The sequence below is a fragment of the Microcaecilia unicolor genome, chromosome 6 (genome assembly GCF_901765095.1).
Source record: "Microcaecilia unicolor chromosome 6, aMicUni1.1, whole genome shotgun sequence".
In the NCBI taxonomy this organism is placed as follows: Eukaryota; Metazoa; Chordata; class Amphibia; order Gymnophiona; family Siphonopidae; genus Microcaecilia; species Microcaecilia unicolor.
The window spans coordinates 65287955-65303883 of record NC_044036.1 but is presented as its reverse complement, the minus strand read 5'-3'; the positions used below and the strand labels follow the sequence as shown (position 1 = coordinate 65303883).

The window sequence follows — 15929 nt, the reverse complement described above, 5'->3', positions numbered from 1 at the left end:
CGGAAGCCAGTGAAGTGACTTGAGGAGAGGGGTGATATGAGTATATCGGTTCTGGCGGAATATAAGACGTGCGGCAGCGTTCTGAACGGATTGAAGGGGGGATAGATGGCTAAGTGGGAGGCCGGTGAGGAGTAAGTTGCAGTAGTCAAGGCGAGAGTTAATGAGAGCGTGGACTACAGTTCGTGTGGTGTGCTCAGAAAGAAAAGGGCGAATTTTGCTGATGTTGAAGAGGAAGAAGCGACAGGTTTTGGCAGTCTGTTGGATATGCGCAGAGAAGGAGAGGGAGGAGTCGAAGATGACTCCGAGGTTGCGGGCAGATGGGACGGGGAGGATGAGGGTGTTATCAACCAGCTCATTTGCATGCGATTTTCTTGATGCATTCCCATTGCTGACCGATTCGCTAAGGAATCGGTAAGGGAAGGGCTTTAACGATGTTTTTAGTGCATCTACCCCTTAGTAAGAATCTGTATCATGCTTGTCCTTTAAATACAAAATGGGAAACATCTCAGTGCTACTTTATTATTTTTGCACAGTTTGGATAAGCATAAAAAGCTGGTAATTTTTTTTTTTCTCACTAAGTTCCTGTCTCGGAGGATATTTAACTACATCTGCATTGACTTGGAAACCTAAACGTGCCAGACTTGTTAAGAAGCGCTTGTTAAAATGGCTCTCCCAGTTGTGTGCCTGTGCTTCAGTTCCTGGGATGAGGTGGTATTATAGTCTGTGTGTTTAGCAGAGGGCTGCCAACTGCAAGCTCTGACAATCCCTAGTGGGCTTCATTGGTTGTGTGAGTATGAACCAATCTTTAGTTTTCGGTTTCGGCTTTGGCCAAAACCAGGCAAATTATTTTTTTAATTGCTGCAGTTTCGGTTTCAGCCAAAACTGAAAAAATTCAATTTCGGCTACTCTACCATCCTTTTGTAACGGTATCAGTTTATTACTGAAATATGTAGCATGATGTAAGTTTAATTCTCAGAGTTATTGGTTTTGCTGGATCAGATCCAAATCATATAAAATATACAGCTGCAAAGACTTTACTTCCCCCCTCTCCACTGGAAAACTACTAGCCTGGGTGGTTACCTAAGCCCATCAACACCTATCCAAAGAATCAATCACAGAGGCTACAGCAACAAAAGACAGTGAAACTCCACCTATTACTCAGACTCAGAAGCCCATCTATCAGACAAAAGAAGCTCAATCATCTATCAGACAAATGGACGCCAGGACATCTGCAGAAAGAAGGACTTATAATGTGGTCATGTGAACAGACTACATTAACCATAATGCCTTGCAAAATATCCAAGACATGCACACACCATGCTTCTCTGCTAACATTATAAAAGGCCTGGAAACAGCCCAGCTTGCCCTCTTGGAACCTCCTCCTCTTGGGACCTGCTGCTCTCTTGGGATCTGCTGATGCCTCCTGTCCTCAACATGTGCTCATCAGTCCTGCTGGACCACAGCATGCTTGTAACAAGGACTTGTAAGTTGATCTAGACCTGCTACTTTGTTCTATTTTAAGCACAGATTACCTGTAAAGATTCCTCTTAAAAACCTACCTCTCGTGTGAAATTGTAAATTAAATCAATCTTTTTGAAGCTAAAAATATGGTCTCTTTGTGTTCTAAATATATATATATACTTAATTTATTTAATTTATTGCAATTATCACCTTTGGTGATTGGTGGAGAAATCAATATAAATACAGCACCTGCTCTTAAATTATAAGCAGTGGCGAGTTGCTCTAGAGCTATTTTCCCCAAAATAACTCATTTCTTCCAACATATTAATTGCTGGAGAAGTGGGTAGAATTTCTTGTAACATATTATTCTCCGAGGACAAGCAGGCTGCTTGTTCTCACTGATGGGTGACGTCCACGGCAGCCCCTCCAATCGGAAACTTCACTAGCAAAGTCCTTTGCTAGCCCTCGCGCGCCCGCGCGCACCGCGCATGCGCGGCCGTCTTCCCGCCCGAAACCGGCTCGAGCCGGCCAGTCTTCTTTTGTCCGCACTCGGTACGGTCGTGTTTTCGCCGTGTCGAGCCCCGGAAAGTCGACCTCGCGCGTCCAATTTGTTTGAACGTGTTTTTTTCCTTCGGGAAAGCTTTGTCCTAGTCGGGAAGTGCTCCGGAAACCCCCCGCCGGGTTTCGTGTAAATCCTCCCCGTACTTCCAGCTTTTTTGCCCCGGTAAGTTTTCTTTCGTCGTCGGGGTAGGCCTTTTTTCGGCCTCGGTCGAGATTTTTTCTCCCTCTAAATTTGGTGCTTCGAATTTCGCCATTTCGGCTTTTGATTTCGCCGGCGTGATTTTTCCGCCCATGACATCGAAGCCTTCCAGCGGCTTCAAGAAGTGCACCCAGTGCGCCCGGGTTATCTCGCTCACTGATCGACACTCGTCGTGTCTTCAGTGTCTGGGGGCCGAGCACCGCCCTCAGAACTGCAGTCTGTGTTCCCTGCTTCAAAGGCGGACTCAGGTAGCGAGACTAGCCCAGTGGAACGTGTTGTTCTCGGGCTCTTCGTCGGCATCGGCACCGGGATCTTCGAGTGCATCGACGTCGTCAGCGTCCAGACCATCTTCCTCGGCCGCCCCTGCATCGAGTGCATCGAGGCATCGGGCCTCTGCATCGGCGCCGAGACATCGGATAGCTGCATCGACGTCGGTGGTACCAGGACCTCGTCTGCTGATGTCGTCGGACGGTGGTGCATCGGGTGGAGTGCAGGTGAGGGCTGTCCATTCCCCTGCTGGTGGCGGTGAGCCCTCGGGTGGGTCTCCGCCTACCCTGAGGGCTCCTGCGGTACAGCCCCCCCGAGATCGACCTTCTTCAGTCTCGGCCCCGAGGAAGCGACGGGTGGATTCGACGTCCTCCTCGTCGGTGCCGGGGAGCTCCGGTGACATGCTTCGGAAGAAATCGAAGAAGCATCGACACCGGTCTCCTCCCCGTGTCGGCACCGAGAGCTCTGGGTCGCCGAGGGATTCGGCACCCAGCAGGCATCGGCACCGAGAGGACCGCTCACCCTCTGTTCAGGAGGTGTCGATGCGCTCCGCTCTGGACAGCCCGGAACAGCCTCCACGCCCGGAACAGGTACTGACGTCGACGCCTGCATCGACCTCTCAGCCTTTCTCTGCAGCCGCTCTAAACGAGAGCCTCCGGGCCGTTCTCCCAGAGATTCTGGGAGAGCTGTTGCGCCCTACCCCTCCGGTACCGGCGGTGCTTGCGCCACCGGTACCGTCGAGCGTGGCGCCGGCTGGCCCATCGCCCAGGTTGAGGTCCCCGACGTCGGTACCGCGTGCGGTACCGACCGCGGCCACCTCCCAGGAAGGCTCCCCGACTACGTCGGCGGAGGGAGCTTCGCCGATGCGGGCGAGGGAGTCTACCTCTCGACGCCCCCATCGTGGACAGGGTTCCACGGAGTCGAGCAGGGCGAGGTTGCAGACACAGGTCCGTGAACTTGTGTCTGACACCGAGGGTGAGGCCTCGTGGGAGGAAGAGGAAGATCCCAGATATTTCTCTGACGAGGAGTCTGGGGGTCTTCCGTCTGATCCCACTCCCTCTCCTGAGAGACAGCTTTCTCCTCCCGAGAGTCTGTCTTTTGCCTCCTTTGTCCGGGAGATGTCTACGGCCATCCCCTTCCCGGTGGTTGTGGAGGACGAGCCCAGGGCTGAAATGTTTGAGCTCCTGGACTATCCTTCTCCACCTAAGGAAGCGTCCACTGTTCCCTTGCACCATGTCCTGAAGAAGACATTGCTTGCGAACTGGACCAAACCATTAACTAATCCCCACATTCCCAAGAAGATCGAGTCCCAGTACCGGATCCATGGGGACCCAGAGCTGATGCGCACTCAGTTGCCTCATGACTCTGGAGTTGTGGATTTGGCCCTAAAGAAGGCTAAGAGTTCTAGGGAACATGCTTCGGCGCCCCCGGGCAAGGACGCTAGAACCTTAGACTCCTTTGGGAGGAAGGCCTACCATTCCTCTATGCTCGTGTCCAAGATCCAGTCTTACCAGCTCTACACGAGCATACACATGCGGAATAATGTGCGGCAGTTGGCGGGCTTGGTTGATGCTCTTCCCCCTGAGCAAGCCAAGCCTTTTCAGGAGGTGGTCAGGCAGCTGAAGGCGTGCAGAAAATTCCTGGCCAGAGGAGTTTATGACACTTTTGATGTTGCGTCCAGGGCCGCTGCTCAAGGTGTGGTGATGCGCAGGCTCTCATGGCTGCGTGCCGCCGACCTGGAGAATAGAGTCCAGCAGCGGATTACGGACTTGCCTTGCCGTGCGGATAACATTTTTGGCGAAAAAGTCGAGCAGGTGGTAGAGTCTCTCCACCAGCGGGACACCGCATTCGACAAGTTCGCCCGCCGGCAGCCTTCAGCTTCTACCTCTACAGGTAGACGATTTTTCGGGGGAAGGAAGACTGTTCCCTATACTTCTGGCAAGCGTAGGTACAATCCTCCTTCCCGACAGCCTGCGGCCCAGGCTAAGCCCCAGCGCGCTCGCTCTCGTCAGCAGCGTGCGAATCAGCAAGGCCCCGCGGCTCCCCAGCAAAAGCAAGGGGCGAGCTTTTGACTGGCTCCAGCAGAGCATAGCCGACATCCAAGTGTCAGTGCCGGGCGACCTGCCTGTCGGAGGGAGGTTGAAAGCTTTTCACCAAAGGTGGCCTCTTATAACCTCCGATCAGTGGGTTCTCCAAATAGTCCGGCAAGGATACACCCTCAATTTGGCCTCTCAACCTCCAAATTGTCCACCGGGAGCTCAGTCCTACAGCTTCCAGCACAAGCAGGTACTTGCAGAGGAACTCTCCGCCCTTCTCAGCGCCAATGCGGTCGAGCCCGTGCCATCCGGGCAAGAAGGGCTGGGGTTCTATTCCAGGTACTTCCTTGTGGAAAAGAAAACAGGGGGGATGCGTCCCATCCTAGACCTAAGGGCCCTGAACAAATATCTCGTAAAAGAAAAGTTCAGGATGCTTTCCCTGGGCACCCTTCTCCCCATGATTCAGCAAAACGATTGGCTATGCTCTCTGGACTTGAAGGATGCCTACACACACATCCCGATACTGCCAGCTCACAGACAGTATCTGCGATTTCAGCTGGGCGCACGCCACTTCCAGTACTGTGTGCTACCCTTTGGGCTCGCCTCTGCGCCCAGGGTGTTCACAAAGTGCCTAGCTGTGGTAGCAGCGGCGCTTCGCAGGCTGGGGGTGCACGTGTTCCCATATCTCGACGATTGGCTGGTGAAGAACACATCCGAGGCAGGAGCCCTGCAGTCCATGCAGATGACTATTCGCCTCCTGGAGCTACTGGGGTTTGTGATAAATTACCCAAAGTCCCATCTTCTCCCAGTGCAGAAACTCGAATTCATCGGAGCCCTGCTGGATTCTCGGACGGCTCGCGCCTACCTCCCAGAGGCGAGGGCCAACAACTTGTTGTCCCTCGTCTCGCGGGTGCGAGCGTCCCAGCAGATCACAGCTCGGCAGATGTTGAGATTGCTGGGCCACATGGCCTCCACAGTTCATGTGACTCCCATGGCCCGCCTTCACATGAGATCTGCTCAATGGACCCTAGCCTCCCAGTGGTATCAGGCCGCCGGGGGTCTAGAGGACGTGATCCACCTGTCCACGAGTTTTCTCGAATCCCTGTATTGGTGGACGATTTGCTCCAATTTGACTCTGGGACGTCCCTTCCAAATTCCTCAGCCTCAAAAAGTGCTGACCACGGATGCGTCTCTCCTGGGATGGGGAGCTCATGTCGATGGGCTTCACACCCAAGGAAGGTGGTCCCTCCAAGAAAGCGATCTACAGATCAATCTTCTGGAGTTGCGAGCGATCTGGAACGCTCTGAAGGCTTTCAGAGATCGGCTGTCCCACCAAATTATCCAAATTCAGACAGACAATCAGGTTGCCATGTACTATGTCAACAAGCAGGGGGGCACCGGATCTCGCCCCCTGTGTCAGGAAGCCGTCAGCATGTGGCTCTGGGCTCGCCGTCAAGGCATGGTGCTCCAAGCCACATATCTGGCAGGCGTAAACAACAGTCTGGCCGACAGGTTGAGCAGGATTATGCAACCTCACGAGTGGTCGCTCAATTCCCGTGTGGTGCGTCAGATCTTCCGGGCGTGGGGCACCCCCCTGGTAGATCTCTTCGCATCTCAAGTGAACCACAAGGTCCCTCAGTTCTGTTCCAGGCTTCAGGCCCACGGCAGACTGGCGTCGGATGCCTTCCTCCTGGATTGGGGGGAAGGTCTGCTGTATGCTTATCCTCCCATTCCTCTGGTGGGGAAGACTTTGTTGAAACTCAAGCAAGACCGAGGCACCATGATTCTGATTGCTCCCTTTTGGCCGCGTCAGATCTGGTTCCCTCTTCTTCTGGAGTTATCCTCCGAAGAACCGTGGAGATTGGAGTGTTTTCCGACCCTCATCACGCAGGACGAAGGGGCTCTGCTGCATCCCAACCTCCAGTCCCTGGCTCTCACGGCCTGGATGTTGAGGGCGTAGACTTTGCCTCTTTGGGTCTGCCAGAGGGTGTCTCCCGCATCTTGCTTGCTTCCAGGAAAGACTCCACTAAGAGAAGTTACTTCTTTCATTGGAGGAGGTTTGCCGTCTGGTGTGACAGCAAGGCCCTAGATCCCCGCTCTTGTCCTACACAGACCCTGCTTGAATACCTTCTCCACTTGTCGGAGTCTGGTCTGAAGACCAACTCCGTAAGGGTTCACCTTAGTGCAATCAGTGCATACCATTACCAAGTGGAAGGTAAGCCGATCTCAGGACAGCCTTTAGTTGTTCGCTTCATGAGAGGTTTGCTTTTGTCAAAGCCCCCTGTCAAGCCTCCTACAGTGTCATGGGATCTCAATGTCGTTCTCACCCAGCTGATGAAACCTCCTTTCGAGCCACTGAATTCCTGCCATCCGAAGTACTTGACCTGGAAGGTCATTTTCTTGGTGGCAGTTACCTCGGCTCGTAGAGTCAGTGAGCTTCAGGCCCTGGTAGCCCAGGCCCCTTACACCAAATTTCATCACAACAGAGTAGTCCTCCGCACTCACCCTAAGTTTCTGCCAAAGGTTGTGTCGGAATTCCATCTGAACCAGTCAATTGTCTTGCCAACATTCTTTCCCCGTCCTCATTCCTGCCCTGCTGAACGTCAGCTGCACACATTGGACTGCAAGAGAGCATTGGCCTTCTATCTGGAGCGGACACAGCCCCACAGACAGTCCGCCCAATTGTTTGTTTCTTTTGATCCCAACAAGAGGGGAGTGGCTGTAGGGAAACGCACCATATCCAATTGGCTAGCAGATTGCATTTCCTTCACTTACGCCCAGGCTGGGCTGGCTCTTGAGGGTCATGTCACGGCTCATAATGTTAGAGCCATGGCAGCGTCGGTAGCCCACTTGAAGTCAGCCACCATGGAGGAAATTTGCAAAGCTGCGACGTGGTCATCTGTCCACACATTCACATCTCATTACTGTCTGCAGCAGGATACCCGACGTGACAGTCGGTTCGGGCAGTCAGTTCTTCAGAACCTGTTTGGGCTTTAGGATCCAACTCCACCCCCCGAGGGCCCTGTTTGTTCTGTTCCAGGCTACACTCTCAGTTAGTTGGTAAATTTTTTAGGTCAATCTCAGTTATGTCCTCGCCGTTGCGAGGCCCAATTGACCAATGTTGTTGTTTTGAGTGAGCCTGGGGGCTAGGGATACCCCATCAGTGAGAACAAGCAGCCTGCTTGTCCTCGGAGAAAGCGAATGCTACATACCTGTAGAAGGTATTCTCCGAGGACAGCAGGCTGATTGTTCTCACAAACCCGCCCGCCTCCCCTTTGGAGTTGTGTCTTCCCTTGAAGTGTATTGTCTTGCTACATACTGGACTGGCCGGCTCGAGCCGGTTTCGGGCGGGAAGACGGCCGCGCATGCGCGGTGCGCGCGGGCGCGCGAGGGCTAGCAAAGGACTTTGCTAGTGAAGTTTCCGATTGGAGGGGCTGCCGTGGACGTCACCCATCAGTGAGAACAATCAGCCTGCTGTCCTCGGAGAATACCTTCTACAGGTATGTAGCATTCGCTATTCGTGGCGAATGTGGGCAGCAAGTCTAACATATTAATTGGTGGAGAATTGCGCGCAGGAATATTGTGCCAAAATAGCAGTGTTCTTAAATTATATTTTTGTATTTTGCTGCTTTATAGAGAACTGAGTATCAGGTTTCATTAATTTTCCGATTGATAAATTGATAAGGTTTTCAGGGCATTTAGAATATTTAGAATGCTGTGCTGGATGGATGTTTGGTCTTATTTAGGTACTTATGCACTCATGTATTTTATGTATTGCATAATCAAATCTTTAGGCATGCTCTGGCATAAAATAAAAAACAATTTTGCAGTTTCTTTTGAGAAGGACATAGATAACCCCACTTTGCCTAAGCAATGCGTAGAATCTTCTGGCCCTAATCCTTGGACCCATAATGTAACTGAAACAAAATGTGATTTATATTCAATTAAGGAAGGGAGCAAGAGAATTTCTGCATGCACTTGGTTAATGTGGGCCATGTGTGAGAAAGCCTTAAAAGAGCATGCAGAATTGAATGAGAAGTTACTAGCCAAAGAGAGAGAATGTATGCAGATAGAGAATGAAAAGGAGTTCTTAATCACAATGACTAGTTGCTTAAGTTATCAAGTAGATTCTCTTAAACAGCAAGTCCAACAGCAGGTAGTCCAAGAAAATCAGATGCAGACCCAAATTTCCGCCTTAGAAATACAAGCCAACCAGGTTCCTGGTTTGAAGCATTTAGTCAGAGAGTTATCACTGCAGACTCCCACTCTAGGTGAAGAGCATGCACATTGTCACAAGGAGATAGAAACCTTAGGACAAAAATTACAGGATGCTCGTATGCAGGTCTCAACCATTACGGGTCTCCCATGTGCTCCTCCAGACCCAAATACAGCTACAGCCATGCATGTTTCAGCTGTGGTAACAGTATCACAGTCCACACCTGTAGCAGGAGGTTTAACTAGAACCATTAGTTCTCAGACCCCCTCACAGCATCCAAAACCTCAGCACATATATGCACAACCTGTTCTGCAGTCTAATTTAAATGCTCATGATTCAGCTCCTCAGCACACAGATGCACCACCTGGGCTGCATTCTGATCTAGGCTCCCATAGAAGGGAACCTCTAATAAAGAAATCAGCTCCTCAGTATGTAGTTACTGAAAACCGCCAGCAAGCATGTGACATTTTAAACTCTCATGTAGCCTTGCAGATATTGCAGATAGCTAACAATAAAAAGAGAAATTTGCCGCCAGATAAACAGAAACTTATAACTGCAGGTCCTGCTGGACCAGAAACTGACATTCTGTCAGCCCTTCCTGCAATTTAATTTCAATTAAACATGAGGAGACGCATCCAGCCTGGACTGGACTTCTCCACAGCATGACCCACTCTGCAGATGGCAGGGAAATCCAGGTGATAATTTTTAAAATAGGTTGGACAGGAAAATGGAAAAAGTTTTTGCTATTTTTAAAATATGTTGGACCGGAAAATAGAAAAAGTTTTTGCAATGGTCCTTTGTAACACTGATAAGAATTAAAGATGTAGCTTCTATTGTTCTTTTGAACATTTAAGATTTAGTAATGTCTCTTTGCAATAAGTCAGATTTAAAATGTCTCTCTGTGATAGCTTCTGTTGTAATTTGTTTTTGATACATGATCTATCAGGTACAATCAGTACAGGGAATGTTTCTGACCTTTTTAGTTTATTCTACATTACAGCCAGGACGCACACAATGTCTCTCCCTGGAATGAAATATTGGCTGTGTGCAAAGCAAAATTAACATATCTTTTCTAAATTCTTTACAACATTAAACACATGAGTATTGTCTATTAAAGTGCAACATTAAACACTGCTAAAGCAGATAAATATGGTAACCTTTTACCACACTCATTACCCATAAAAGGTTTCTCTCTGAAAAATAAAAGGTTTCTCTCTGAAAGGTAGTTCATGGCACTATACCATGACTCTGTTTTTTTTTAATTTGGTCAATGATTAAGTAAATATTATTGCATAGGAATGATAGGAATAATTGTTTTGTGTGTAATAGTAGCCTAGGAAATTATTATAATTGCATACATATGTCTTTCTTGTTTCTAATGAAACAGTAGCCTCTGAAATAGAAAATATAGGGAAACATTCACAGTGTTAGGAAACATTCATAGAATATTTTTCCTTGGAATGTCAAACGCTGAAAATATGACTGAATACATTGTTCCACCCCATTGCGGTGGTAAATTGGTCAATTGTGCACTCTCATGCTATTGATTTTGGCTAGCATACTGGGTAAGATATCCTGTGGCACAAACTTGGGAGCAGCCTATGCCCCTGAGCAGGTGACACAAAAGGAGATGGTCTCTGGAAATAGAGCAAAATGACGCTTGTGTGGCTGAAGTCATATAAAGTGTACTTGCAATCCTATTTTAAACCAGAGCAAAGCCATACTCTGCCACCTGACTGAATGGAAGCCTAATGAAACTGACCACAGAAAACTTAACCCTAGCTACCTAAATGTAAGTCATGAGCAAACAAAAGTAATAATGATGAGTCTTTTAGCTTATAACAGTCATATCCCAGCTAAGGACATATTCCAAGATTCATAGTGATGTGACATAGTAGATGACGGCAGGAAAAATACCTGCACGGTCCAGTCTGTTCAATGTCCATTATTAAAAGATTCACCTCTCCCAATACACATGCCCATGTAAACAGTTCAGTACCTTTGCTATTGTTGTTTTGAAATTATGCTACTGTACGAGGTTGTTAGAGTTGTTTTTTTTTAATTTTAGCTTTTATAGTTCATTTTATGGCTCCTCATTCCAATATATTAAAAATTTATTTTCACTCGGAGCCAAGAGAGGGAATGTAACGGTATCAGTTTATTACTGAAATATGTAGCATGATGTAAGTTTAATTCTCAGAGTTATTGGTTTTGCTGGATCAGATCCAAATCATATAAAATATACAGCTGCAAAGACTTTACTTCCCCCCTCTCCACTGGAAAACTACTAGCCTGGGTGGTTACCTAAGCCCATCAACACCTATCCAAAGAATCAATCACAGAGGCTACAGCAACAAAAGACAGTGAAACTCCACCTATTACTCAGACTCAGAAGCCCATCTATCAGACAAAAGAAGCTCAATCATCTATCAGACAAATGGACGCCAGGACATCTGCAGAAAGAAGGACTTATAATGTGGTCATGTGAACAGACTACATTAACCATAATGCCTTGCAAAATATCCAAGACATGCACACACCATGCTTCTCTGCTAACATTATAAAAGGCCTGGAAACAGCCCAGCTTGCCCTCTTGGAACCTCCTCCTCTTGGGACCTGCTGCTCTCTTGGGATCTGCTGATGCCTCCTGTCCTCAACATGTGCTCATCAGTCCTGCTGGACCACAGCATGCTTGTAACAAGGACTTGTAAGTTGATCTAGACCTGCTACTTTGTTCTATTTTAAGCACAGATTACCTGTAAAGATTCCTCTTAAAAACCTACCTCTCGTGTGAAATTGTAAATTAAATCAATCTTTTTGAAGCTAAAAATATGGTCTCTTTGTGTTCTAAATATATATATATACTTAATTTATTTAATTTATTGCAATTATCACCTTTGGTGATTGGTGGAGAAATCAATATAAATACAGCACCTGCTCTTAAATTATAAGCAGTGGCGAGTTGCTCTAGAGCTATTTTCCCCAAAATAACTCATTTCTTCCAACATATTAATTGCTGGAGAAGTGGGTAGAATTTCTTGTAACATATTAATTCGTGGCGAATGTGGGCAGCAAGTCTAACACTTTGAGAACATAAAGGTGGTTCACAGTAGTATAAAATAAACAACTAAAATCTAACACATAATGATAATTCAAGTAGCAGAAATAACATAAAAGTTAAAATATATACAAAACCAAAGCAGCACATCCCAGGGGGTGGTGTTCCTCTTGGAGGAGCACATGACCAAACTCCAAGCTTTGATAACTAACCTACGGAGATTTAAGAAACGCATACAAAGGAAAAGCAGGAACTGGAATGATCCTATGTGACACCAGAGAGAGAAGTCCCACACAGGCGCTGATATCCTAACTACAGTGCTCTACATAGAGAGCTTTGTTGAACTTTTCTACTACTCCAGACTCCATCAGATAACATTACCCATTACTGAGAACGTATTATTATTATGCTTGTCCTTGGAGAAAATGAAAACATCAGTGAATCTAATTTGTTGCTCATATCTTTAAACCCACACACCCCCTTTTAGCTGTGCTTCTTGTCTACCACTTCCAAATGAAAGACTTTTTTTGAATGGAAACTTTATCTATATTTGTTTATTTGATCACTTGCATGGGGAAATAAATTGTCATTGGCTAAATGCAAAATAAATATGTACTAAAATGTACTGATAGCTGCTGCTGCTAAAGCACTGATAGGAAATAATATTATGTATTATTGTTGGATCCAGTCATAACAAATTTTCATATTCCAGGGTTCTGTAATAAGATAAATGCAGTGTGTAAAGAAACTTTGCCCAGGTCATAAATTATAATTTTCAAAGGACACTAATGTCCTGGGCTTTCAACTTCAGGCATTGTAATTCCACATTAGTCACATTCTTGTTTGTTGGGCAATGATGCTATATATATATATATATACATATGCAAGCTTAGCCTTTAAATATATTTCCTTTCAGATATCTGCATATGGAGCAGAGCTATCATCTGAAGCATGCAAAGATTTGGGCTTTTCCAGTAGTTTACTATGCAGTTCATGTGACCTTCTTGAACAGTTTAGTCTGAATCAGCTTGATCCATACTGCAGGAAGTGCTGTCAGGAGGAAGCCCAAATTGAACCCAAAAAGGTATGTGTCGTCAGACTTCTACAGATGCTATATTTTCTCACCTTTTTATATGATATAGTTTAACATTTTCAGTTGAGGAATTAGGTTGAGCTGTGAGATGTCCAAAACTCCCATAAATCTCAGAGAAAGATTTTGTCTTCTGCTGTGTATGACTACATTGACTAATAGTAGGATTTGTCATCTTAAATCTGTGCCTTTTCTTTTAGTACCATATTGAATCCTATCCAGAAACTCCTCTGCAGTGAAAAACCCACAACTCTCCAATGAAATATTGACACTCCCAATATTCACTTTGGACAATCTCTTCCAGCATCTTAATTGAGAAGCATCTCATGCCCTGAGAACATAGGGCATCCTACTAAACTACGCTAGCAATTCCCATGCTGCAAATGTGACGCAGCCCATCCAAAATGAATGGGCTGCTGTGTATTTGCCACACCGGGAATCACTAGCGCGGTTTAGTAAAAAAGGCCGAAGGTGAATAAAATTTCTAACTGCTCCCAAGACTGTTTTGACAGTGCAACAGCAGTTACATAAAACCATAAGAATTCCCTTTAACACTTTACACATTGAAAAAGCATTGGTATCAATTAATTGGGTTACAGTCAGTTCTGAGGATGCATTTAATATTTAATTGGCTACGTTCATCAAAATCATAATACAAAGCCAACAAATTATATTTGGAGTATTGTCACCATTTAACAGTAAATTTGGAAAGATTTCAAAAGGAAGTCATTGAATTAACTAGTGTAATTCCTTCTTAGTAAAATGATCTAGAAAAAAGTTTGTTGCCATTTGCATCATGTGTCTTGTTAACCTGTTGGTCTTTTACTGATTTTTCTTTGTTTCCTACAAACAGTAAGACAAAATATCTCCTCACTGAATATCTGACCTACATAAATGTTTGTTGCATAAGAAAACCATCTTGCAGAATACTTTTATAGTTCCTGCTTATTTTATGTTATTTTGCTCAGCTTGCCTTCTTCCACACCTGGACTTCCAGTTCAGGCAGAACCTACTCCAGCCCCGTTTATCGTTGGCAGGTGCTATAGATCTTCCTTTTGTGCAGTGACTAAGCCTTCCAGCCACAGTTGTTGGCATCCCTAATGTGTGCCAGCCCAAAGATCAGAAATTGGATTTGGGAATCGATCTTTGGCCTTCCTACTATGTTGGAGACTATCTTATTTTATAAATGTTTTGGTATGTATAAGGTTACACGAGGAGTACTGTAAAGAATTTTGGAAACATACAATATCCCTTGTGTATGTTATAGCATTTAAAGAGTAGTTGTGAAATAAACTGTTAGATCTTGGTGGGGGAAAGCTTGTTTAAAATTTTTTTAAAGTAAAAATTACCTTAGCGTCTCAGCCACATCACTCTGTACAAATGAGTTGTGTGTCTTTCCTACGAGCAGATGGAGGTAGAGAGCTGAAATTTCCAGTGATACCACTGGATATAAGCTGGTGATCTGCTGGAACTTTCCAGTATTTCTTTACCTCCAGCAGGTGGTAAGTTTGTTTAGGCTGGTGCTATTCCTAGGTCTAGCTCCCCAGTGCACAGGCTTTCTGGCCTAGTACTGCGGTCAAGATTAACAGCGTTGCTTCTGCCTCTGGTTCATCATTCAGGGCCAGTCAAACGCAGAGCTACTGCTCTGCAGCACCCAGACCACTTAAGGGTGCCCACTGGATGGAGTTCAGGCTTGGTCTCCATGGGGCCTTTGCTTGCGGGGCTGTGGGTCTCGTTTCCCCTCCCTGCACTCCCTCCCTCCCTCCCCAGCTTGCTTTAGTTTCTTCCTGTTCAGGGAAATAAAGTTTTAAAACAAAAAAGAGAGAGTCTGTTCAAGGCTTTGGGGGGAAAAAAACTGAACAAAAGCAGTGCTAAACCACCTTGAGAGTCCAGGGGAACCACGGAGATGTGGGGAGTGCAGCGCACGCTTTGCCAGCTTTTGATGGGCCATTTCCTTTGTTAGAAACAGCATTGGAAGATGAGCAGGAGACAAATTTAAGGGCTGTTGATCCTGCCTCTGACTAGCCCTGAGGAACTTGGTGGGAATGGCAGCCAGTTTATCCTCAGCTCATCTTCCTTCTTCACGTGTTTTGCTGCATGAGAAGGTTCAGCAGTCCACAGATGTCACCCTGATGTGAAAATACTCAGCCTGCTGTCCTTGGGGAACAGCTGCTACTGATGAGTAGCTTCTCTGTACTTGATCCTGACCTGTTTGTGCCATTTTTGGAACACAGACCTGCCCAGCAGTGTTCTTACTTCTGAACTACTGGCGAAACGGTCGAAGCTCATCCTGATCTGTCTTGCCATTTTCAGGATACAGACTGTAGAAGTCTGCCCGGCACTCTCCTTACTTCCCTAATGCTGAAGTTGCCATCTAAGCATCACTCCTGCTTATTATAAAACTTCAACAGCCATAAGGTTGGTTTTGTTTCGATGCTGTCCTCTTTCCTTCTAGGGATCATCTGTGTTTATCCCACACATTTTATAGTTCTGTTATTGTTACTGTCTCCATCATCGTCACCAGGAGAGTATTCTCTGTCTGTGAAAAAGTATTCCTTGATGTTGTTCCTAAGTCTATAGCTCTGCAACTTCAGTTCATTTCCTCTAGTTTTACAGTTTCTCCATCTGTATGGAAAATTATTTGTTTCTATATTAATACCTTTCAAGTATGTAAACATCCGTATTGTATCTCCCCTACCCTCATTTCCTCTAGGGTCTTCAAGTCTATTCACATATGTCTTTGGTGCAAGCCCATATCGTTTTGCTGTCTTCCTCTGAACCACTTTGTCTTTTTCTGTCCTTAGCAAGATACGACCTTCAAAAATGAACAAGAGGGCGACCTCACGAAAGACTTGTACAGAGGCACTAACACCTCCCTTTCTTCTGCTGGTTATGCCTTTTCCTGTGCAGCCTAGCGTCCTTCTGGCTGAACTTTATCAAACTGGCTAACAGACTGCATAGCACATTGCACTTGTGGCAGACTGTAGCAAATATCAAATGCCTTTAAGGCATATCGGATCAGAGCTGTGACAACCTTTATC

The 15929-nt window shown here is 46.4% G+C and overlaps 1 protein-coding gene across 1 annotated transcript in view; it reads left to right on the top strand.

Annotated features, from left to right (window-relative positions):
- Positions 1–15929, top strand: part of SELENOF (selenoprotein F) — a 90863-nt gene that overhangs the window by 9321 nt on the left and 65613 nt on the right. Inside the window, exon 3 of the mRNA XM_030205347.1 lies at positions 12715–12882. Within this exon, the coding sequence (XP_030061207.1) occupies positions 12715–12882 (168 nt within the window). The remainder of the gene's footprint in view (positions 1–12714; positions 12883–15929) is intronic.